Source organism: Euprymna scolopes, chromosome 9, assembly GCF_053919585.1.
Source record: "Euprymna scolopes isolate OS-2025 chromosome 9, ASM5391958v1, whole genome shotgun sequence".
Taxonomy (NCBI): Eukaryota; Metazoa; Mollusca; class Cephalopoda; order Sepiida; family Sepiolidae; genus Euprymna; species Euprymna scolopes.
Genome location: NC_136490.1, coordinates 162,216,408 through 162,242,769, shown reverse-complemented (window position 1 = coordinate 162,242,769; position 26,362 = coordinate 162,216,408). Strand labels below are relative to the sequence as shown.

At 39.4% G+C, this 26,362-nt stretch overlaps 2 protein-coding genes across 2 annotated transcripts in view; one reads left to right on the top strand and one right to left on the bottom strand.

Moving 5' to 3' along the window:
* Positions 1-26,362, bottom strand: part of LOC145284691 (uncharacterized) — a 413,246-nt gene that overhangs the window by 331,872 nt on the left and 55,012 nt on the right. The gene's annotated exons all lie outside the window — the stretch shown is intronic.
* Positions 5,811-6,770, top strand: LOC145284692 (uncharacterized). The gene has a single exon (XM_080133586.1). The coding sequence runs from the start codon at positions 5,811-5,813 to the stop codon at positions 6,768-6,770; it is 960 nt and encodes a 319-aa protein (XP_079989712.1).

Below are 26,362 nucleotides of genomic sequence, written 5' to 3'. Positions count from 1 at the left end.
ATATATCTCAGGCTTTTGACAGGGTATGGCATGAAGGTCTTCTCAGGAAAATCAGATCATAGGGTATCGCTGGAAGAATGCATAATTAAATCCTTCTAAGATAAAAGAAAAATCCAGGTTGTTCTCTGCGCTCGTACATCGAAACAATATGATATAAATGCGGGAGTACCTCAACGGTCTATACTTGTACCTTTATATTCCTAATATTAATAAATTATCTTCCTGATAAAATTGTCAGTGAGATGGGTATATATGCTGATGACACTACGCTGTATAACAGAATTGACAGGACAACAAATGAACACATATCTAAAGAAATGGCATAAACACTAGAGGATGACCTCCGATCTGTAGTGGAATGGAGACAAACATGGATGGTCACATTCAATGCTGCCAATATTAAACTTGTTTCCTTCAATAATTACAAGAAACCGTCTCTACCACCCATAGCAATGGCCAATGACTCTTTATCTGAAAGTACATCTTTTAAACTTCTCGGCCTAACGTTCACAGGAAACATGAGCTGTAACAATTACATTGAGAGTATTGCCAGGACCGCTGCGAAGAAAGTGGGTTCTCTCTACCGTGCTAAAAAGCTACTAACGCCCGAAAGTATCGTATACCTTTATAAGGCCACCATTCGCCCATGTATGGAGTATTGCTGTCATATTTGGGCTGGTGCATCTGCCACTAGTCTCTTGCTCCTAGATGAGGTTCAAAAGAGAGTTGCCAATCTGATAGATCCTGAACTGTCATCTAAACTCCCATCGACGAAATGTTGCATCCCTCTGCCTGTTCTACAAGTACTTTAACGGTGAATGCCTTGACGAACTGCAAGCACTTGTACCCCCTCGACGTAAATACCGCGACAAACCCGACAAGTAGCTAAATCCCACCCTTTTACAGTAGAGATCCCTAGATGTAAAAGAGTCTTCTAGTCTAGTAGTTTCTTCCCCAGATCCGCTAGACTTTGGAATTCCCTTCTGGCTCCCTGCTTCCCCAACTGTACTGACATGCAGAAGTTCAAGTGTAACGTGAACCGACATCTTGCTGCCCAACTCCCATACACAATACCCCTGATGCTTATATCCCTACATCAAAGTGGCAATGTGCTTTGTTTGGGGTGAAAATGTAATAAAACAAAATTTTTAAATAGGTTTTATTGGAAAGATGTTCCGTGTCTTTTATATAATTTATTGTTTGGATTAATAAATACATCTATTACTAATTGAGATTTCGTATATGTCTGTATGAAGCCGGAAGTATATTATTACGAGGTGCTTTCAATAAATTGCCAGACTTTTTTCTACGGGTATTTACAATTTGGTAAAATCTTGAAAATTTAGTACTTTATTGCTATACAAAGTATAAGATGACTGGCCATTTTTTGTTATTTCAGGTTCAAATTAACAGCTATATTAGGAATTGGAATACACCCTAATAAAGCTTGATTGTCACAGTTGGTGAATTTCAAAAATGCAATGACCTCAGTTCCGGTGACGTAACCGATTAAAAGACACGTCTTCCTAACGTGTCCTCCTCTGTCACGTATATCTGTTCAAAGTTATTTTGTTTATTTAACCTAGCTGATTTATATAAACATCTTCAGCTAAACCCCATTGCTACACTTTCTTCTATAAACAATAAATATCTCCCAATATAAACTATTTTAAGAATATCATTGAATAGATAGATAGATAGATAGATAGATAGATAGATGGACAGATAGATAGATCGATAATAACTAATTAACTTTTAACAATTTTATTATCTCACAAACCGTCGTGTGTCTAGAGAGACAATAAATGCACAGTTTGATGTTAGTATAGGGACTGTACACCCAATTATTTGCTAAGCAATGAAGATAAGGAAGATTTGTGCGAATGCACCAATCACCAACGCCAACGTTTTCACAGGCTATTTTACAAAAACAGGTAGCGAGACAGTCCCTCACCCTCTCTATAATCTAGACTTTGTTCCCCGTGACGTTTTAATGTTCCCTAAGCTCAGAGAAACCCCTTAGAGGCTGTCGTTATGAGACAATTGAGGAGATGAAAGATGCTGTGACGAGGGTCATTGGCATGCTCACACAAGAGGACTTCCATGGAGCACTCCAGAAGTTATTGAAACGGTATATACAGTGAATTTCAACTAGAGAAATTTACTTCGAAGCGGACTAAAGTTTCATATGTGTACTATCAATAAAAGTGCCCGGATTCGGGAGAGGGTTGCATCGTATCCATATTTGTTTTATTATCATGTGATATTCTCAGGCATTACTTCCTCTTTTTCAGATAGTAGTGGAGTATCTGCTCTATTATCAGTAGATAATTACCTTTGTTTTCAGAGATGATTGTGTAGTATATGTTCTACTGTCATGTGGCACTCCATCAGAAATGAATTCTTTTATGTTTATTCTGTAATTTATCCGTTCTGTCATGATACCTTCTTCCTAGATATTACTTTTCCTTTGAAGGCAGTGTAGTATATGTTCGTTCGTCATACAATTTTTCTGATATATTTCTGATAATTTAATGGTTAGGGTTAGGGCACTAAAATGATTAGCTTGGGTATTATTTTCCTTATCATAAAGCTATATTAAAAAGTATAGTAAGTGGTTTTTGCATACGTGTATTGTCTTCATTCGGTTATATTCCGATTTTAAGTATTAGTTTTCATATTATACAAGCAGTTCAGTCCGGTTTTGCTCGGAGCATATGTACTGTTAATAACTTTATGTGCATATGTATATTTATATATATATTAAAATGTTTAACTCATGTCCAGGTAACCTACATCTAAAATTTCAAGTGTAAACCCCAAAATTAGCGGAGGAGTTTGGTAGAGTCTCAAAGGTGAATTCTTACAACTTTGATCTCTTGGCAATCAAATTTTCGCCCAAAAACTGATTAAAAAAAAGCTTGCCCCATGTCTGAATATACTTTATGTAAAATTTCAAATGTTTAGACCAAACATTAGCTGAGTAATTTTGTAGAGACCGCAGAGGTCAATTATTTCAAACTTTGACCCCAATTTTGACCCTAGACCTTATAGTTTTGTGCTCAAATGAATTAAACAGTTTGGTTCATGTCCAAGTAACCTTCATCTAAACTTTCAAGTGTTTAGACCCAAAATTAGCAGAGGAGTTTGGTAGAGTTTTCAAATGTCTAATCGTGAAACTTTTACTCCTTGACAGCAAAATTTCTGGCCGAAAATCGATTAAAAAGTTTTCCCAAATATGTTACAATGAGTCTTTGGTAGGAAAATGTACACACACAGACATACACACCTACAGACAATTTCGCTTATATATATATATATATATATATATATATATATATATATATATATATATATATATATATATGTGTGTGTGTGTGTGTATAATTATTCCTGGTTGATATGTCTTTTTATTTATTTTCTGTGGCAAAAGCTGAGAAAATGAGGGCTCACCGTTCAAACGACCTAGGTGTGTGTGTTTGCTTTGTCATTGCTGCGAAGCTAGGATGAGAAAAGAATTCCAAGATGGCGCCGACGGCGTTTTGTAATGGTATGATCTCGGAAACTCTCGCAAAATCTCGTGCATATATGCAAATCAGTTGATCTTCGACAATTATAAATTCAGGCCGTTTTGAAAGGCAAGGTCGAGGAAAGAACGGCCAGTTGGTAATTTTGTACGCTGGATCGTGTTGGTGGCGTGTCACTGTGACTGTGTGTGTACTGATCGAACCGCTTTCCTGTCCCTTGCACTTTGGATTTGAATTGGTTTACATTGGACTTGCACATTGGACCTTGAATTTGTTTAGATTGGACTTCAACTTCAAGCTATTTCGGCAAATATCTCTGGTATGGACAAGTGCGACCTGAAATTGATCCCAGAATTTGAGGCTCCCCGGACGGATCTTCGGTGGTCGAATGGCTAGAGAAAGCCGAACGCGTTTGCCAGTTGTGCAAGATAAAGGACCCAGCTATAGTAATCCCGCTTAAGCTCACCAAGGGGGCCTATGCCGTGTATCAGCAGCTCGGGGATGACGCGACTATGGAACAAATTAAAGAGACGTTGTACGGAGCATTTGGAGCGGACCCTTTTGTTGCCTGGCGGCAATTTTCTGGACGACGGCTTGGGCCAGGGGAGACGGTGGATGTCTATCTGGCCGACCTGAAGAAGCTTGCAACCGCCTTCGGGGGTGCAAGCGACCGTATACTGGCGTGCGCCTTCCTGTCTGGGCTCCCGGAAAGCGCCAGTTGACTGCTGCGGGCGTCATCGAGGCTCAATGAGCTTGGATTAGAGGAGCTATTGGCTAGAGCCCGAAACATCATCAAGGACGACGAGAAGCCAGTCTTGGCGGCAGTTGAGGCATTGGAATCGCCTGTAGAGTGCTGACGATGCTATAAATGTGGCGGCCCCAACCACTTCGCAGAAGTGACGCGAAGCGTGCCCCAAATTATGGAGCACGGAAGCGGGTGCGTTGTTACCGTTGCGGCAAGCCAGGCCATTTAGTTCGGGCGTGTCCGGGAAACGAGCAGGAGGAGGAAGCCGCGGCGCTAGTACCCTCCCCAAAGCGGCTGTGAACAAGGCGCTCCCTGAAGTAATCGTGAATGTTGACGGGCGCAAACTCTCAGTGCTGGTTGATACCGGGTGCACCCAAACCCTGATATGTAAGGGATGTTGCACCGCGTGAAAGGAGCGGAAGGTCCCGGTACTAACCGTTCGCAGAGGTTCGCTGATATGTAGTGGGGTGAGCGAGGTCTACGTAAGCATTGGCAGTGGCCCGCCGGTTGCTGTGAAGGGGTTGGTGGTCTACGGGGAACTACTGGGGTACGACCTTCTTCTTGGAATAGATTCCATTACACGGCTGGGCGGAATCACCATAAACGGCGCCGGTGATGTAAGGTTCTCCCAACTTGAGACACCGGTCTGCACAGCCGTCACTCTTGATGAACCCGACTTCCACGCAAAATACGACAGGGGCACAAACGCCTGGACCGTGTCCTGGAAGTGGTCGAGTGACCAACCACCAGTGTCCCTGCGGAATCGGCTGGCGGAGTATCCCCCTCCCGCACATCTTAGGGGGCAGTACGAGGCAGAGCTCCAGGTTTGGAAGGACAATGGCTGGCTGGTCCCGTACCCGGAAACGAACTTGGGCCCCCAAAGGGGTTGATTCCCCTGATGGCTATCAGGCAGGAGAACAAACAAAAAGTCCGACCCGTCATAGACTACCGGGAACTCAACGAGCACGTTGACCCGCAAACGGCGGGTGCAGACGTCTGTGTACACAAACTGAGAAAGTGGCGGCAACAAGGGGCGGACGCAGCAATATTGGATTTGCGAAGAGTTTACTTGCAGATACGCGTCGAAAAATCGCTGTGGCCGTACCAGACGGTCAAGATAAAAGGGACACGTTATTGCTTGACGAGGCTAGGGTTTGGCCTGAACGTGGCCCTAAACATCATGACGGCAATCGTGCAGGCGATCCGCCATCAGGACGAAGCCGTGAAACAAGTGACATCGTCATATATCGATGACATCTACATGAATGAGAGCATCATGCCTGCACAGAAGGTTAAAGAACACTTCGAAAGCTTCGGGCTAACCTGCAAGGAGCCTGAGCGACTGCGAGATGGAACGCTTGCGTGTGAGCGGCAGCGCAGACGGACTCCGCTGGGGAAGAGGTGGTGACGTCCCGGAAGTCCCAACTAGCATCACGCATCGGTGCGTCTGCTCCATCTATGGGAAACTGGTGGGCCACTTCCCCGTGTGTGCGTGGCTCCGGGTGGCGGTGGCGGCCATAAAGCGACGAGCGACTTCCATGTCAACCGGGTGGGACGATGAGCTGCGCGACCCCGCCCTGCGGAAAATGCAAGAAGAAACTTTTGCCAGAGTCTCCGAGGACGATCCGGTGCGAGGGAAATGGTGCATCGACGGGAGTGAGTTTACGGTTTGGGTGGACGCCAGCTCGCTCGCCCTCAGTGTTGCTCTAGCGGTCAACGCATCTATTGTGGAAGATGCCTGCTGGCTTCGGCCAGAAAATGACGCCAGGCACATCAACCTGGCTGAACTCGATGCCACAGTGAAGAGGGTTAACCTGGCGCTACAGTGGCAGGCCAGAGTCCTGCACATCGTTACAGACTCCACATGCGTGTATCGGTGGACGACCGATGCCTTGAGTGGAAAGGCACGATTGGCGACGAAGGCATCAGGCGAAATGCTCATACGGAGGCGGCTTGCTGCCCTAACCGAAATCATCAAGGAATACAACCTGGTCGTGGATGTGACGCTAGTACAGTCCTGTCAGAATCGCGTGGATCGCCTGACCAGAGTGCCGCGCCGTTGGCTGGACCTGGTGAAAGAAATGGAACAACCGGCACCTGTGAACTGCGCTGCGGTGGGGCGTCGATTCAAACCAGACCATGTTGCTGACGTCCATTGCCAGAGTGGGAACCCCGATGTAAACCGAACTCTCTACTTCGCTAGACTGGTCGACCCCTGTGTGTCAAGAAAGGAGGTAGAATCAGTGGTGAGGAGTTGTGAAACCTGCAAGTCGATCGATCCGGCGCCTGCCCGGTGGAAGAAGGGAAAACTGAGCGTAAAGAACAATTGGGACAGGCTCACGGTGGATGTGACCCACCACAACGGCGGGGATTTTATGACGATGATAAACTGTGGACCGTCTAGGTCTGCGTTGTGGCGGCCACTTCGCCGACAGGACGCAGCCGCCGTTGTCCGGGAACTGGAAAGTGTCTTCCTTGAGCGTGGCCCTCCTTCCTAAATACTGACCGACAACAGCACCGCTTTTGCTAGCGGGCAGTTCAAGCAGTTCACAGACGGCTGGATTGTACGACTACGATTTCGGTGCGCCCATGTGCCTAGCGGAAAACGGGATCGTGGAACGGAACCACCGGGCCATCAAGACCATTGCAGCGAGGAAGGGGTGTACAGTGCCTGAAGCGCTATACTGGTACAACATCACCCCTAAGGACGATGTCTCGCCCTCTACCGCTGAGACGATGTCTCGCCCTCTATCCCTGTCTATCCCTCCATACAAGCATCCGAAAAAGGAGGTCGCCGCCTCCCTGCCCCCTCTGTGATAATGATAGGTGTGCGTGTGTGCTTTGTCATCGCTGCGAAGCTAGGATAAGAAAAGAATTCCAAGATGGCGCCGACGGCGTTTTGTAATGGTATTGTTATATAGTTCATTATTATTATTATTATTATTATTATTATTATTATTATTATTATTATTATTGTGGTTGTTGTTGTTCGTTGTTAGGACTTATTAAAAGTGCAGTCTTAGTGAGTCTTATTAAGAGAGAGTCTTATTAAGAGTGATGTTGCGTTCTGTGTTCGTGTTATGAAGAGATTCATATATATAAAATGTTCATACTTAGAAGTGTTAGTGAAGAGGTAGTGTTGAGACAGTCTTAGTGTTCACATTGTAGATATGAGATGCTGAGATATTGTGTATGTAAAGACATTTTAAAACACATGATATAAGACATATAATCACTTTACCTTTTGGTAGAAGTACAACACAAAGATGACGTTTATAAAAACACACGATGGGTTTATTTTTTCTCCGACCGGTCGTGGTTTTCTTAGTCAAGAATTCAAAGTTTTACATTCTATGTTTCAAAGGTGACCGTCTCGCTTCCAGATGTTCGACTGTCCATGTCTGGACTCCAGACTGTTGTCTCTCGTCCTCATGCTCTCCCTCAGACTCCCTCTCAGACTCTCTCTGCTTAACTCTAAAGTTTCTAACTATATCGAGAACTTCTCATTTTCCATGACGTCATACACATGTTAAAACATGTGTCTTCTTTCACGTGTTCTGGAAATGCGTGTCCAAAACTTTTTCCTTTGTTTACAAAAAGAAATTTTAATCTATATTCCCAGTAACCTATATTTCCAATATGTTAAAAACATGTTTATTAAATTATCTTATAGTTGCATTCTTCAATTGAATTTCATAACAGAATTGACAATGCACATTCTTTTCTTAAAACTATTTTATCTCTAAGCTAAACAACGGTTTGATTTTTCATTCCATTTGCTAATTCTCTCTCGTAATCTATTTCTAAACCTAAATTACGAGGTTCGAATTTCGTCTATTCTATTTCATTTTTACATTTAACTAAATCTCTCTATTTTTATACTTACATGAAAAGGGGACAGCCCTTATCATGTAACAGTATGATCTCAGAAACTCTTGCGAAATCTCGCGCATATATGCAAATCAGTTGGTCTTCGACAACTATAAATTTATACGCATTTAAATACTTATGTAAACAAATGAAAAGTATGGGTGTGATCTTGCGTTTTTGTTGGTGTGTGGACATATAATATGTAGCGAAGAGAAAAAGAATAAACATGAATCAATCCTAATCCATTGTTTGTTCCTGCGCCGGCCGATGTAGCGGCCCAAAATATGAGTGAGTAATTTATTTTTCCTTTCGTCTCCATCTCCTGGATCTAGTGGTCTGTTCTATTTCCTGTTGGCCGCGGGTCTGTGGCTGTTGTAGATTTTATGGTATTCTTATATACCTCTTATATAGACTGTTTCAGTAAAAACTGTTGTTAAGCATTACGCCTGTTTCATCTTGTGAGATCGTAAACTTTTAGAAATAACATGTATTCTAAAACTTAATATCTATAATTTCATGGCGTCGTTTTACAATTTGACCTTTTGCTGAGGAAGACAACTCTCTTTTACTAAGAGATGCATTCATTTTTTTTTATTTTTTTCATCTCAGAATTTACGACGCTCAAACATAAGTATTCAATATCACGAAAATGCGACGATGGGAAATTATATTTTTTAAATATAAAACTGTTAAATAAAACAAGGATAAAAATATGAAAAAAAGATGGCTGCGGCAGCTTTTTTTTTTTTTTTTTTACTAAGTAAAGCTAATAATTTTAATAACACCAACATCTAGTTTATAATATTACTAATAAATCGCAGTTATTTTGATAAAAATTAAAATTCCTCTATTATTATTGTTGTATTTTCATTTTTGTTACAGACTAGATGTTTGTGTTATTACTTCCTAACTAAACCTATTCTATAAAACTTTCATCGGGGCTGGGTTCCGCAGAACTTAGCACCGCCTGACCAAAACATTAGGGCGGGAAAACAAACTCAAACTTAGCTCTCGTCGGATGCACAAATTAGTGTTGTGCACCCATCTTCTATCAAAGTCCTTGCGATGTAATCCTTTCCAATCGCATCTGATCTTTACTTTAAACTGATGCTTAAAGCAAGCAACCAGATCACAATCCGAAATAGATTTCACCCCATTAACTATGTCTAGACGCGTAACCCACGTCACTAATGTAGCTACTGCTAGGATCGTGAGAACCCTCAACTGTTTTTCCCTAGTAAACAGCGGGTCCCTGTTGTCGACAATGTACGCCAAATTAAGTGGCACCAACCGCTCAGGGTCGATGCGAGCCGTTGCCTCTCCGAATACTCTCCGAAGTCTACTGCAAAAGAAGAACGTGTGATCAGTTGTTTCGTCTTTGTTTTTGTTGCACCGCTTACAGAAGGAAAACTCGTCATCCCTTCTCCCGTACCTGACGAGCCTGCCGTAGAGTGGCAGTGCAACACGGAGAAGTCTCTATGTCAAAGAAAATTCTGAATTATTTAAATTACTTCTGGCTGGCGCCCAATTTCAGTGCGAGAAAATCCCCTCCCACGCGTAGTCGTTCAACCAGCTGATCTTTTGCGGTTCCCGCCACTAAATTCGGATGTAGCCGCTTCCTAGACCGAACAAGGTAATTGGACCCCGGCAATACCTTAAGGCCGGCTAGGCCTTTGGCGACGAAAGGCGTCTCCCCATTATTTGCTGAGCAATGAAGATAAAGAAGATTTGTGTGAATGCACCAGTCACCAACGCCAACCTTGCCACAGGCTATTTGACAAAAACAGACATCGAGGTACTTCCTCGCACTCTCTATAATCTAGACATTTTCCCTACGGTCGGGTATGAGTCGAGGAAAGGAATGCTCGACCAAAGGTACCCATGGAAAATTTTTGAGATCTTCGAGAAGAGTGCGATGACACTCCAGATCGGGCATTCCCAGGCCTCCATTGTTGAGATTTTGCGTACAGACCTGTCTACGGACAAACGGTTTGCCCTTTTCCAAAGAAGCTTGAAGAGGAGTCGCTCAAAAGCGTTTGGGCGGTCCGCAGACAGAGGAAGTACAGAGATGCGGTAAAGGATCGACGGAAAGACGTAAGAATAGCATGCCCCCGCACGACTCCTGAAGGACACTTTCCTACGAATCCAAGCCCACAGACGATTCGAACCTTTTTTTTTTTACATAGGCATCACCACATTATCAAGGCCAAGAGGCCACTCAAGGATAAGGGTAAAAGTGTGTACAGTAGAAATTGGACAATATAGTAATCATTAGTAATGAAAATTTGGTAAATTTGATAACTTATATGGAACGGCTCATCAAGAACTTATTTACTTTAGACTTGAACACAACCATATTGTAGTAAGCCGGAAAGCAGGAAAACGGAAGATAATTCCACAGGCGTGCAGTTCTAAGAAAGAAGCTTTGTTCATGGAATCAACGTTTAAGTTTAGGCACAGATAAAGAGTGGGGGGAATTATTGATAGTGTTTTCAGCTAGACGAGTGTTTCTTGTGAAAGTTTGGCGAGGGGGGACCATAGATTGAAGCTCAGTCGAACACTTTCCATGAAAATAACGATACATCAGAGACAAACTCGCAACATCTCTTCTGTGAGATAGAGGTTGCAAGGAGGAGAAAAGGACATCTCCTACGAGGCTACGAAGTCTATTTTGAACTTTATCAAGGCAGGACAAGTCCTTTCTAGCAGCTCCTGCCCAGATGTGGCAACAGTATTCCATCCTTGGACGTACTTGGCTCTTATATAGATAGAGAATAGCATCAGCAGTGAGATATTTACTGGATCGATAGAAAGATCCTACCATTTTTCCAGCGGCCTTGGCAACAGATTTGATGCCCGTGTTCCATTTAAGATCAGGAGTGATGGTCAAGCCCAGAAGCTTGTCAAAACTAGAGGCCTCCTGAAGACGAGAGCCATTCATTTCAATTGATGCCAGATGTGGATCAGAAGAAGAGAGAAGCTTGGTTTTAGATGCATTAAAAGTAACCAGCCACTCCTTTCCCCATTGTACTACGTGCTCAAGATCAGAGGAGAGAGAATTGGAGAGAACTTGGTCGTTTACTGTCTTAGATGTGCTACCATAAATGGTAGTGTCGTCAGCATAAATGTCTACAAATGATGTAAGGATGTGATTTGGAAGATCATTAATGTAGATCAGGAAAAGAGTTGGGCCCAGGATGGACCCCTGAGGGACATCGGCATTAATACTGTGAGCTTCTGATTTTTGCCCATCAACTACTACTCTTATGAACCTATCAGAAAGAAATGATTTAATAATTGAGAAGACTTTTCCAGCTATACCATAGCTAGCGATCTTATGAAGTAAACCTTTATGCCATACCCTATCAAAGGCTTTAGATATGTCAAGAGCAATTGCCCTAGAAAGATTGCCACCGTCGAGAGATTTGCTAATCCTATGCGATATAACTGTAAGCACATCTGCTGTAGATCTAGCAGAACGGAAACCATATTGAGTGTCACTAAGAAGGTTATTTTTGTTGAGATGGTTGATTACTTCTGTATTCAACACAGATTCCAGCAACTTACTCATGACGCATAGGAGACTTATTGGTCTGTACTGGGAGGGGGATGAGCGATCACCTGAATTCTTAAATACAGGGCATACTGATGAAATTTTCCAGGGAGATGGGAAACTATTCTCCTTAAGACAACGTTTAAACAGTTTTGTAAGTATGGGCGCTAGTTAAGGTTGAAGTTTTTTGAGTACTATAATTGGAATACCGTCAGGACCAGTTGCTTTACTCGAATCAAGGTTTTTGATTAGCTTGGCAACATCACGTACAGATATACGTATATCACATAGCGTGTTTTCTGATACAGGAGGAAATATTGGGGGTTGGCGGCCTTGGTCGCTAAGGGTAGAATTAGCTGCAAAGTTCCTGACAAAGAGTTTGGGTTTGTCTGATGCTGACGAGATTACCTCAGGTCCATTGATAATAGTTAGAATGGAGCACACGCTTCTGTTCAGGATTCTGTTTGCTATTTGCCAAAACTGGTGGGAACCAAGCCGCTGCTCAGCTACTTTGGACTTAACCGATTGAGCATACAACTCTCTTGCGTTCCTTCACGGTCTGAACCAACATCTGAGAATCCGAACCGGGCCGTCAGTCGAACTGAAATCGTAAGAAGTGTTTACACACTCGACCAGGCTCCCGATCGCAGGCCAACGGACTTGCTACGGTTGACAACGGCCCCTGCAACGTTTTCATACTCAGCGAGCGCCTTAGTCACCGACACGCATACCGTGATGCACGTTTTCTTCCAGGTAGAGCAATGCCGCGCAGGACTGGTGGCGCCGCCTAGTTCCTTAACTTGCCAAGGAAGGGCTGCCACTCACTAACACAGAAACTCCACGAAGATTTCCATATGCTGATTACACGTCAAATCCTTCGTCAGCACACAAGGTGAGTCTCCTGAAGAACAGCTACATCTACTTCAAAGACCACAAGATCCCTCAGCACGCGAGCAGCCTTGCTTCGAGATCTAATGCCCTCGTGTTTAAATTGTTGCACTATTAGTATTCGACGAGAACGGATCTTAAATCCTCGGGGAAAAGAACGCTGAAAGCCTGGCCGATATTGCCAGCCAACAACTTGTGTACTGCCTATTTCGAACCTGACCCCCCACGTCCAAGGAAAAAGTTAACTTTAGTGTCCTATACAGGAAGGGATGAACATAAAGCGAGACCCTCCCTTCACATTTGGTTGTAATTTGTGTTAATGATGGGTGGTCCTCCACCACCAACTTTAACCCTGGAATCGCTTGGTTGGCTTCTCTTATTATTCTCCAGAGTGCCTTCACCCTCGCCCCTTTTTTCCTCACGAAAGTGATGAGCATTGGAGCCTCCGGGAAATTGGTGGGCCTTTGTACTTCCTGCTTGTCTACATGGGTGAAGTTGGCTAGCTGCCGCAGATATCTCTTCTACCTCCCGTTCAGATCTGCCTGGGAGTCGCAGTCGTCGGCCTTGCAGATCCTTTCCCCTGGTAAAAAAGCGGCTCTTCCTAGTCTTTTCTGTACGAATTTTCTGGGGAAAGGGTGTAATCTCCGTCCTCCTCTTCTCATACACCACCTTCTTCTTCTCTTCCACCTCGTTCTTCACCTCCTCCTCCTGTTCTTGCGACAGTTTCATTTCTTCTTCCGAGGGTTCGGCTGCGTGGGTATTGAAAAGGGGAAGGAGTTTTGCTCGTCCATCTGGGTCGGGGATTATTATATTTGTCTTCTTTTCCTTTGTGGTCTTCTCTCTTCTTTTGCTGCGGAGTCGTCTCTAGTCTCTGATGGGAGAAGTGGGAGTTTTCTTTTTCACCCCAGTCTTTTCTTCCTCCCTTCTTGTGGCAGTGGCCTGTTTCCTGCTTGCTACTCTTCCGGCTTCATGGCTGTCTTCTCAGTCGTTCTCATTTCTGCAGTTTTCTTGGGAGTGAGTGCTACTGATTGAGTCTTCTTGGGGCACACTTTTGACATATGGACCGGTAAGTGGCAATGCTAGCAATGTGGCCTCCTCCTTTCCACTATAATTGACATAATTCGTAGTTTAATAGAGCCTGAATTGCATTGAAGCTCGCTCTGTCAAAGCTCATCCTTAGATTGTAGTCCCCTGTTAAGATATTTCTGGTACTGCGCATCGGGAGCAGTTCCTCAAAGTCACCATATTGTGATAGGATGGCTTCTATGTGTTCTGTACTAACATAGCATGGGATATGAGTACCGAGACCTATGTCCTTCTCTTGGCCATGCACTCCTGCTTGAATCTAAGGCTCTCTCACGTGATATCTGACTTTGTCATCTTGTTTGTTTCGTCTGGTATCGGGATGAGTATATCCCAAATTGTGTAACTTCTCCTCGCTATGTACCTTACTGGCATATCGACTTCAATTCTCTCTTGCAGGGCTTCCAAAGTTCCCGAAACCAGTTTTATTGTGTTTCCCTGTACGAAAGTATTTTTCTTTGAATAATCCGGTGTGTTTTGTTGCCGAGGTCCCCAAGTTGGGCCCTTCTTCTGCTTCGCCCTTCTCTTCTTCTTTCTTCCTGAATGTCGGCCACTCCTTTTTCCGGGCTATGACCACATCCTCCCGGTTGAGTGTCAGGTCTACAAACTGCAACTTCCTCAGTTCTCTAGATTCTTTCCTTGAGTTGCATTCGACTGACCTCGAATTCTTTGTCCTCATCTGTTTTGCCAACTTCTCTCACCCGGCAAATCGATGCAGGTTTCTGCTGGATTTCTTCTTTGGTGCCATTCGAGACAGCCCAAGTACTAGCGGTTATGCTTATGGGATCAAGAGTGCCTCTCCTCGACGCAAATGGGCAACCACCGGACTCAACAAACTGACATAGGATGTCAACGGGCGTGACAATCCCTCCAACAACCTTAGAACCGTGCCTCCAGGCGTGCCAATACTCCCTGATGATGAGGGCGAGTCGGCGCCTCGGTAATTGGGTACCACCAGGTGTGGTTCACCCCTCCTCAACGAACTCGAACGGTGGGGCGAGTCAGCAGCGCTCAGTAATGGGGGGCTTCCGGGTTTGGTAACACCCCTCCCCTCAATGGATAGAACGGATGGTACGCGATGTGAGGGCAGGTCGGCGTCCCTAGGTAATGGTACGCCACTGGGTGTGACAACCCCCGGAACGGACGGAACGAACACAAGTGATAAGAGAGAGTCAGCCGCCTTGGATGTTGGGGTTCCACCCGGTATGACTGCGCCGGTTACGATCCCAACTACACCTGGGCATTCCCCAAGGTTGAAGGAGCAGAGATGACCAGCCGATTCGGAAACTGGTAGAGTGGCGCCTAAAAATTAAGTGATCCCCCCGAATCCACATTATCATGAATATAAGGATGTTAACTACCCCAGAACAGTTACTTAATGAAAATCGTGATTTTAGAGAAAAAGTCGGAGTGACACGTAAAGGTCAATATGGCATTGTGAGAGAGATAATTCTGTTTCTATCACTCGACTTTAGTGTTATATAGAGCACTTCCGGAATTCCAAGTGATGTGAGCAATTATTATTATCATCGTGTTTGATTGTCTAAAAAATATGTATCAAAACGGAAATTGTATTTTTACAGATAAAACATGTATGTTAGAAATATGTATCGACAATGTTAACGTAGGAATGTTAAAACAAACAAATATGTTAGAACAAAAAATGAAGATAATTTTAGTGATGGCATCAGGTGAACTTAATGTTACGTGTGAGCATTACATAATGAGATAGAAGAGAGGCGTAGAGCTTTAGTCTTGAGTTGAGAGTCAGACTGGAAAAGTCCGACAAGTTAACACGAAGGATGTTTGCGTAAAGTAGAAATCACAACATTTTTCAGCTTTAATGGTAAATACGACCCGTAATTGAAGTTATATAAAATATGATTTCGATTTGATATTTTGTATTTTTTTATTTAATTTTTTCATTTATTTATTTTATTTATTTATTTATTTCATTTATTTATTTTATTTATTTATTTTATTTATTTATTTATTTATTTATTTATTTTGAGAAACCTTTAATTACAAACCAAGCGTTAATGACTGTACGATAGTGATCGGAATCGGTGGAAATTTTATAATATTTAATTATTTAAGAAGAATTTGTTAACATTGGACTTAAAAACGAGCATTATGCATAGCAACGATTCATAAGTTTTCCAACGCGAAAATCCCACGAAATGTGCGTGAATGAAAAGCATCAGATAAGGAAATTACATAGTCGTATCGGTATCCATTATTCTACTTGTGTCTTCTTACTTTTACTGGAACAAATTCAGTTTTAATTATTTATTAATTGTTTGTTTTCATCAAATTTTGTTGTTTCATTAATTAAGGTCGGAAATGTAAAATATCGAGGAACTTTTGCATGAAATAAAATCATTTTACAAAAGATTTTCATCGTCAGAAAAAAAAAATTAGAATAAAAATGCCAAAAAATGTCGGCAATAAAATTCTATAAAACTTCAGTAGAAAGAAATTTCCCACATATCTCTAGCAGACATTAATAACTATCGATTTTCGCTCTATATCTCAAAATGCTAATTACAGAAAAGTTCCAGATGATTTTCTCAAAACTTACGATTTAATAAACGATAGAAAATAAGTTTTACACATTAACTAGAAAGAAAAAAACTGAATCAGACGATGCGTCTGCCATATTTGTGTGGCTGCATCTAAGCACGTTTCGCTAAGCGATACGCAAGAAATTGGTGAAATAAAAAAACATGGCTAGTTTTCTATTTCAACTTACTTTTATTCCGTACCCATGTATTTTTATTTTACAAATGAGTCACCACTTATCAAGGCCCGGAGGCCATTCGAGGATACAGGTTAATTAGTGTACAGTAGTCAATAAGAAAATGTAGTAATCGTTATTAGTGTAAATTTGGTTAATTGGATTATTTAAGGGGACGGTTCGTCTAGAACTTGTTTACATTAGACTTGAACAAGACCATGTTGTGGTCAGGTTGAAAGCATGGAAAACAGAACAGGGTTCTACAGACGCGCAGTTCTAAGAAATAAGTCTTGTTCATAGAATCTACGTTTAATCAATACTTAAACCGTAATATTGTAGAACTATACAAAAATAAAGGTGTATACAAAATGTCATTGTTGTTGCCCTTATGTGACATTGTTGTGTTATGTGGCATTGTTTTTTCGACACATCAACCAACGTGGGGTCATCTTATGCCGAAGCTGTGCATAGTTACAAAATTGATTAGTCGAATTTTTATTTATTGTTTTCTATTTTATTTTTTTATTTTAAAGGGTTTTTTTTTATATTTACATCAGCTTATCCTCGCAAATGGTTACCAACGTAGACATGTATATACATTCAGTAAAATTAAACATTCCAAACGTAATATAAGGTTGACAAGAATGATCTTGCGACTTTTAACTACTTAAATAAGATGAATAAATCTCGACTCAAACAAAAATTTAGTGATTAAAAAAAGCACTATCAGAATCAACTTTTGCAAGCGTTAAAAAATGTATTTGACATCGCTTGCATTTTTTAAGTATTTCACATGCCGAAAGTTGTTGAGATACTTGAAAAAGTGGAAGGCTGTAGGAGAGAATCCTGCAGAGTATGACGGATGAAGCAGAGTTTTGCATTAATTCGTTCAAGGGTCGGCTTTACTAACGTGCGGTCGAGCATTGTCGTTGAGAAGATTTAGTTGTTTTCTGTTGATTAATGTTAATTGTTTCTGTCGAAGTTTTTTATGCATTTCATCCATTTGTTGGGAGTACTTCTCAACCGTAATCGTTTCGCCTGCAACCAAAACACTGTAATGGATGCGACCGGTCGCAGACCACAAAAAAGTTAGCATGACCTTCTTTTGGTGTAACTCTGGCTTCTGGAAGTATCGTTGAGCCTCATCGGCGTCTAACCACTAAGCTGGGCGTTGGTGGTTATCGTAAAGAACTCACTTTTTATTCGAAGTTACAACTCGGTCGATAAACGGATCGTTCTTGTTGCATAAAAGAAGGAAAACGACACTTCATACGCCTTTTTTTTTTTTTTTACACAGTGATCACCACTTATCAAGGCCCGGAAGCCACTCAGGGATAAGGGTTATTGCAAGTACATTACGTTAGTGTGGAGATTTGATGGAGTGTTTACTTAAGGGGGCGGTTCATTAGGAATTTGTTAACATTAGACTTGAAGACATCCAAGTTGTAGTCCGGAGGGAAGCAGGCAGACGGAACAGAGTTCCACAGGCGTGCAGTTCTAAGAAAGAAGCTTTGTTCATGGAATCCACGTTTTGATTTAGGCAGAGATATAGAGTGGGGGAAATTTTTCACAGTGGATTCAGCTAGACGGGTGTTTTTCGTGAAAGATTGGTGAGGGGGGACCAGGGATTGGAGTTCAGACGAGCACCTGCCATGAAAATAACGATAAAACAAAGATAGGCTCGCAACGTCTCTTCTGTGGGAGAGGGGTTGCAGGGTAGAGAAAAGGGCATCCCCCACTAAGCCACGAAGTCTATTTTGTACTCTGTCAACGCATGATAGGCTGTTTTTGGCAGCTCCTGCCCAGATATGGCAACAGTATTCCATCCTTGTACGTACTTGGCTTTTATATAGATAGAGAATTGCATCAATAGTTAGATATCTTCTGGAGCGGTAGAAGGATCCCACCATCTTTCCAGCGACCTTGGCAACAGACTTGATGTACGTGTTCCATTTCAGATCAGGAGTAAAGGTCAAACCCAGAAGCTTGTCAAAACACGGGGCCTCACCCAGACGAGAGCCATCCATCACAATTGATGCCAGCTGGGGATCAGAGCGTTGATTATGTAAGGATAGGAGTTTGGTTTTGGATGCATTAAAGGTAACTAGCCACATCTTCCCCCACTGAACCACGCGCTCGAGATCAGAGGAGAGAGAATCAGAGAGAACTTTGTCATTTTTGTCATATTTTGTTGTCGTTTAATTTGTGAGGCACGAATTTATCAAGTTTGTTGTTGTTTTTCAGGTGCATAAGTTGGAATTGGAAGAAAACTATTTATCTATGATATCCTTGTCACAGACTATTTGACTGAAATCGTTATCGAAACGGTTCTTCGCCCTTTCAATAGTCAGATCCTTGCTTCCTGTGACGTTTGGTTATTCCCCAAGCTCAAGGAAAACCTATAAGCCGTCGTTATGAGACAATTGGGGAAAGAGGCTGTGACAAAGGTCATTAATATGCTCACACAAGAAAACTTCCATGGAGTCTTCCAGGTGTTTTTTGAAACGGTACAAGCGCATTGCAGCCAGTGGATATTACGTCGAGGAGGACTAAAGTTTCATGCGTGTGCTATCGATAAAAGTGGTCACATGAAAAGTTTAGAAACTCATTTATAGCACCCCCTTTATACACACACACACACACACATATATATATATATATATATATATATATGTGTGTGTGTGTGTGTGTGTGTGTATTGGTATATTTAGGTACCATTTTTCATTCATATTATATATATACATATATATACATATATATATTTATATATATATATTTGAATATATATATATATATATATATATATATATATATATATTAAGTAATGTGATTGATAATTTAAAATTTGAAAATCAAATTATAATTAAATTAAAAATCCGTTTCATAAGAAGGAACAACAACAAAATCAATTATCTGTACGATCGTTTCGGAAAACAATGCTTTTTATTGTGGTAGACATCAAGATACGTAACATAATTACATATAGTTTTTTTATAAGCAAGGTCTCCTCGTCAGCAAATTTTGAAGGGTTTTTATTAAATTTAAAAGACACCAGGTCTGGATTTAAAATTTATAAGAAAATTAATATGGATTAGAGATAGAAAAGAAATAGAGTGAAATATAGATTTAAATTTAAATTATAAGTTTGCTTTAAGTACCACATTTATATGAAAAAAATAGACACACATATATATATATACATAGGTATACAGGTATATATATAAAAAATAGAGAGAGAAATTTACCTTTTAATTTTTCGCTTTTTGAAACCAGGAACTATGGTTAAAATACTCATTTAGATGTTTTTTTTTAAATATGAAGATATTAAAAATACAACTACATTATTAAATTCAAGACAGGAGCTAATATTTACATGCAGTCATAAACGTTGGTTTAAATTTAATAAATATAAACCACCTTAAATCATTAAAAATTACTTATTAGTAAAAATATATTACAATTTTTTTTAATAAATTAAGTTAGTCCTATTATCCCCCTTACACCACTTAAATAAAAAAAGTAAAGAAAATATGGAATTATCTCCCCTTACAACATGTGATTACATAAACAACATTCGAAATAAAAACCGTAGCGTCTTTAAATCAAAAGTACGCTAACGGAAATAATTTATTGCACGAGCGTCCCCCCCCCGTTTAAAATTCATCATTCAATAAGGTAAAAAGCTATAGCAAACATCTAAATGAGTATTTTAACCATAGTTCCTGATTTCAAAAAACGAAAAATTAAAAAGTAAATTTCTCTATATATTTTTTTATATATATACCTGTATACCTATGCATATATATATATATATATATATATATATATATATATATGTCTATTTTTTCATATAAATGTGGTACTTAAAGCAAACTTATAATTTAAATTTAAATCTATATTTCACTCTATTTCTTTTCTATCTCTAACCCATATTAATTTTCTTATAAATTTTAAATCCAGACCTTTTATTTCAATTTTTTTTCAGATACATCTGCCTTACTTTTAATGCTAGGTTTATTTATGGTGTCTTTTAAATTTAATAAAAACCCTTCAAAATTTGCTGACGAGGAGACCTTTCTTATAAAAAAACTATATGTAATTATTGTACGTATCTACCACAATAAAAAGCATTGTTTTCCGAAACGATCGTACAGATAATTGATTTTGTTGTTGTTCCTTCTTATGAAACGGATTTTTAATTTAATTATAATTTGATTTTCAAATTTTAAATTATCAATCACATTACTTAATATTGAATTAGCTCTAGGATATTTACCTATCGAGCTTATTATATATCTAAATTACAACGAGCACTTTCTCTTTCCTGTATTTTAATTAAACTAGTAATTTCACTGTTACATTGAAATACACTCAGCTCTTTAGACTATTGTTCTAATCTCCTATAAATTATATATATATATATATATATATATATATATATATATATATATATATATATATATATATATAAAGCTTTAAATAAAATACGCAGAAGTTTCTCTAGAGCTCTCTTGGCTATCATCTCGTCAGGAGGAAAATCGATAGCGTAACAAAATAATATTATCTCGAAAGTTTTAAGACTTCTAATGGGGAACAATTGAATGTGCCAAAAGTACGGGGGTAAACTAAAATTAAATTTATTGTCGTTTAAAAACGATTAAAATATTGGCACAACGAGGGGAGAAAAAAAGCAGGAGAAAAGATTCAAAGTTTCCCAAAGAGAAACAATGTGTTCGCTGTTTCTTTTTGCCGGCACAAAGTAGGTTTACGCACCGCAATAGAGACAGACTCCAAAATCTTTAAATGGTTTCTGGAGTCCGCTCTATGTAGCACCTCGAACCATTCTATTTCATATCTATCGGCACAGCATGGATTGTCAACCAAATGCTGGTCAATAGCAGATTCCAAGGCTGCAGAAGGAGGGAGACTACCAGATCCCATCCTCCCTTCTCTGATTTTAGATGGAACGTGCTGGTTTATACGAGTCAAAAGATGCAAAGATGTTCGCCCAATATAACCAGCATGGCACTGGCATTTAAATTGATACACAATATTGCTATTTTGGATGTAAGGCAAACTATCCTTGCAAAAAGAAGGAAAAGCAGGTCTCGTAGTATATACCAAACGCAAGGACACAGAATAGAAGCAGTCGTAAATACTTCTGCGAATCTGTTTGGAAAGTCTTATCCCCAATCCACAGTAGTTTTAAATAAACCTAGTATTTCAAAGGTTCAAACTTTTTAGGGGATTTAAAATCCGCAACCATTTTGAAATAGGTGAACAAATCATGAGGGCTCTATGTACCAAAGTATTAATTAAGCCGACCTTACGTGATTTTGGCACAAAAGAAAACCAGTTCAATTATAGGCCAGTAAATGTCGGCTTCCTATAAATTGTAGGCAAGACAAAAACCTCCCCCTTGAACGTTAGATAGATAGATAGATAGATAGATAGATAGATAGATAGATAGATATATTAAGTAGGGAAAGGCGTTGCATAGAACCAAACTTACTCAATTAGCCCTAAACACCCACATTCTAAAAACTAGAATGTCTACATCATCAGAAAGAGGAGTCGACATCAAGTTGTTCATCATTAAAATAGGAATGTTAATATTTAATCAGTTGTTTATAATCATATCAAAAACAAACTCAATTCTTGAAATAAAATAGTGTGAATATTGCAAAAATATAATTGGGGGAAAAAATTCTCATTTCTTAATTATTTTTTCTGAAATAAATACTTCTTCTAAGAGAAAAAGTCAAAACTAAAAACCAGTTCTGTCCAAGAAATGATTCATTATTTGTCTAATTGAAATATTGTGTGTTGTGAATGGAAAAACAACATTAATTGTATTATTATGCATTGTATTAGCAAGGAAATAATGAGGGATGAGATATTTAAATCTCATTGGGCCAACGCTCTTAAGCACAACATTTCTAATACAAAGTGATAAACTGACCTCAAGCAGGAAAGAGACATTCTCAACCATGTAATGTTGGCTATTTTGTGCTATGTTTATTACCTTTTAACGTTAGATTTAAACTAATTTACATATTGATTTTCATAAACTGCATGCAATTTCATAGCGCCAAATGTACACATGACAAATCAATAAATTACATCACCCCATAATACTACCTCCTTTTTCTCTCGCTTCTCTCCCCCATCCCTCTTTCTATCTATCTACAGGGTGGTTACAAAGTCTGGCTACATTATGTTGCCAGACTTTGTAACCACCCTGTATATATATATGTATATATATATATATATATATATATATATATATATATATATATATATATATATATAGCAGCGGGCTACTTTAGTCTTGGTCTTGGACAGACTATGGATACCCACTCAAAATTGCTTGCGCGTGAAATTTTTGTGGTTACAAAGTCTGGCTACATTATGTTGCCAGACTTTGTAACCACCCTGTAGATATCTTTCTCTTTTCAATTGTTTTTCTTTATTTCATTTTGCTCTGCTTTCGTATATCTACAAAATACATTTTTTGACGATATGACCACCAGTCGGTCTTCCATACTTCAGTTTCAAATATGATTCTATTGGTCAACTTAAATGGACATATCTAAGTTTATTCGTTGGATCATATGGGGGAATGGTGGTAACATTCTACAGACGATAATCATCACTTGTCGAACTCGTCTTGAATTCTTTTGCATTGTTGGTGCATTTATTACTCCACTTGTAAACCGATTCCAATTCCATTGATGCTGATTTAGAAAACGCCTCTTCTATTCAATCGATAATCGGCGATGAAATACTTTCTTGTGTTGTCCGCGGAGACCTCTATCGAGTTCAGCAGTGAATATGATGTATATCAATAGTATCCATTGAAATAATTGTAAGCCAAAATGAGATTTATATATATGTGTGTGTGTGTGTTTGTATGTGTGTGTGTATAAATGGCCTTGTTTGGGTGTGTATCTATCATAGTTTGCTAGTTTTGTTCTAAAGACTTAAAATTTGATATATATATATATATATATATATATATATATATATATATATATATATATATATATATATAGTTAATTCGGACCTCTAGAGCGGATTGGATTTGTTTTTTTAGCCGGAAAAATAGCTGCAAAATCGTAGCATTTAAACATTGAAACTTAGCATGTGTATCTTTTACGTTTGAACAGGTATACATTTATACGCTTAACTACGTAATTTTTTAAAGTTTTGTTACTTAGGTTAAAGAGTAACAAGTAATTAATTAACATTTTTTGGTTTGTTACATTTTTTTGGTTTGTCAGGGGTTTTTTTTGGTGGGGTCACATTTTTTTCTGTTTTTTCACATGTTTTTTTGGTCTGTCTCAATTTCTTTTTTTTCTGTTTTTTCACATGTTTTTTGGTCTGTCTCAATTTCTTTTTTATGGTTTGTCACATTTTTTTGGTTTGTCACGTTTTTTTAGGTGTGTCACATTTTTTTTGGTTTGTCATATTTTTTGGTACGTCATGTTTTTCTTTTTTGTTTGTAACATTTTTTTTTTGGTTCGTCACATTTTTTTTGGCTTGTCATACTTTTTTTTTTTGGTTTGTCACTTTTTTTGTTTGTCACATTTTTTTTTTTTTTTTTGGTTTGTCACATTTTTTTTCTTTTTTTTGGTTTGTCACATTTTTGTTTTGGTTTGTCACGTTTTTTGGGGGGGTTTGTCACGTTTTTTTGGTTTGTCACGTTTTTTTGGTTTGTCAGGTTTTGGGTTTTTTTGTTGATTTGTCACATTTTTTATTTGTTTGTCACATTTATATTTGGTATGTCGTCTTTTTTTGGTTTGTCACATTTTTATTTTTGGTTTGTCACGTTTAAACTTGAAATAAAATGTTGTTAGTAAGTCGCTCTTACATTTGAAAGAGTATTTGATTAGTCTGTCATGCTTCACGTTGGAATTGCATTTTCTATAAAGTTTAAGTTTAAAATATAACATTTTGGTTTGTTTGTCAAGCCTAAATTTTAAAATATTACATTTTGTTAATTTTTTTATTTACTGTGGATTATTATCCTCATCTTTTCTAAGTTGTTTCACGACGTTTCGGCCAACTCTTCCTCTGGCCTTCGTCAGGTTGTAACCGTGACGGGATAGGAACTCTGAATCTCCTAACTGCCTTCCGTAGTTGTTGTCGTCTCACCACGTTTGGGCCAAGTAAGCCTCTGGCCGGCCTTGGGTAGGATTGAACCTGCTATCTTCAAACAATTTTTTCCTGGAACTGTAGAGATTCAACGTCTCTATTAACTGCGCCACGGGCGATTAAGGTTGGATTTTTTGGTCTAATAAAATTTATATTTATTTTTTATCTGATCTTCCATGGTCGGGTCCGTACCGAATGGTATATATATTATTTAATAGGAATTCTTGGCCAAAACGTGGTGAGAGGACAATAACTACGGAAGGCAGTTAGGAGATTCAGAGTTCCTATTCATTGTGGTTACCACCTGACGAAGGCCAGATGAATAGTTGGCCGAAACGTCGTGAAACAACTAAGAAAAGATGAGGATAATAGTCCGCAATAAATAAATACTCATCTCAATAATGAATTCCAATTAAATAATATATATATAACATTTTGATTTGTTTGTCAATCTTAAATTTTAAAATATTCGTTCGTTTGTCAAGTTTTCGTTTTCATTGGCTTGTCACGCTTAAGTTTCTAATTTGTTTAGACGATAATTGATCATTTAAATTATTTAAATTATTTGGACTACTGTTCTTATCTGGAGGGTTATTTGTACAACGTCGAGTCCCATGAAACCCCGAAAATCTTCAGAAAGATTCCCGAATTCGACCAAGTACAACTGAAAAACATTAGAAGAAACACTGATAGACACATTGTGTAAATAACGCTGAAGTTAGAAAGAGTAGTTGGAATAATCGAAATAATAAGAATAATAAAGTTTAAGCTTGTAAAATTGTTTCCGTTTATTTGAACCAGAGTTTCCAGTTTCTAAGCGGAATAAAACGCCTCTTCAAAATAAACGCTGTTCTCTCTTGTATGGGAGAGATTAATTGCTTCGCATAATCGTTGGCAGTCGATGTATGTTGCGTGAGCAATCTTAGCGATTCAAAAAGTTTGCGCAACGTAATTACCATTCGTTCATTTACGAAGATGAGACTTTTATAATATTTTCTTCCATTACAATTTCGGTAACTTGATTATGTAGTAGAGCTGACATATTTAGTGTAGCTGCTTTCAGCCTCAATCACCGCCTTCATACGGCTCCGGAACTGGGAGCATGTTTTTTTTCCACAAGCGCCGGCGGGAGCCGGGCGAATACTCGGCGAATGGCGGTAATCAGTATGACTTTGGGGTTGTGGGAGGTCATGTTGGTGATGTTCCCGGCATGGCCAAACGAGGAAGGGGGGGTCAGTGGGAGAAGGGTACAAAGTTGTTGCACTGCTTCTAAAGTCAAGCCTCTTTGTACTCGTTGGCCGGCGTCGAGTTCTGATGCCACATCCAGGGTCTGGAAGCGGCCACATGATTGAACCAGGATCTCACCACACTCTTCAGTAATTGCAAACCCTTAGATACTGTTGTTATGAGATAATTGAGACGATGAATGAAGGTCATTGACACACACAAGAGGACTTTAATGGGCTTTCCAGAAGTTGTTGGAACGATACAAGTGCATTGCAGCTGGAGAAGATTACTTCGAAGGGACTAGAATTTCATGATTTACTATCAATAAAAGTTCCCATATGAAAAAAAAAGTCTGGAAACTTATTTAAGCACTTCGTAGTTGAAACTTTTATTTTAATGCCAGCTTGTTATAATGTGTACTTTGCTGGTTGTATGCACTCTCCAAGTGCTTTTATCTTTGTCGCTGTTTTCCCTTTAGTTTAGTAGATGTATCTAACTTGTTTCATATCCAATAACATTCGCAAACTTTCAAATGAAAAGACAACTTCTAATGGTTGCATCTGGGAACAAGCCTG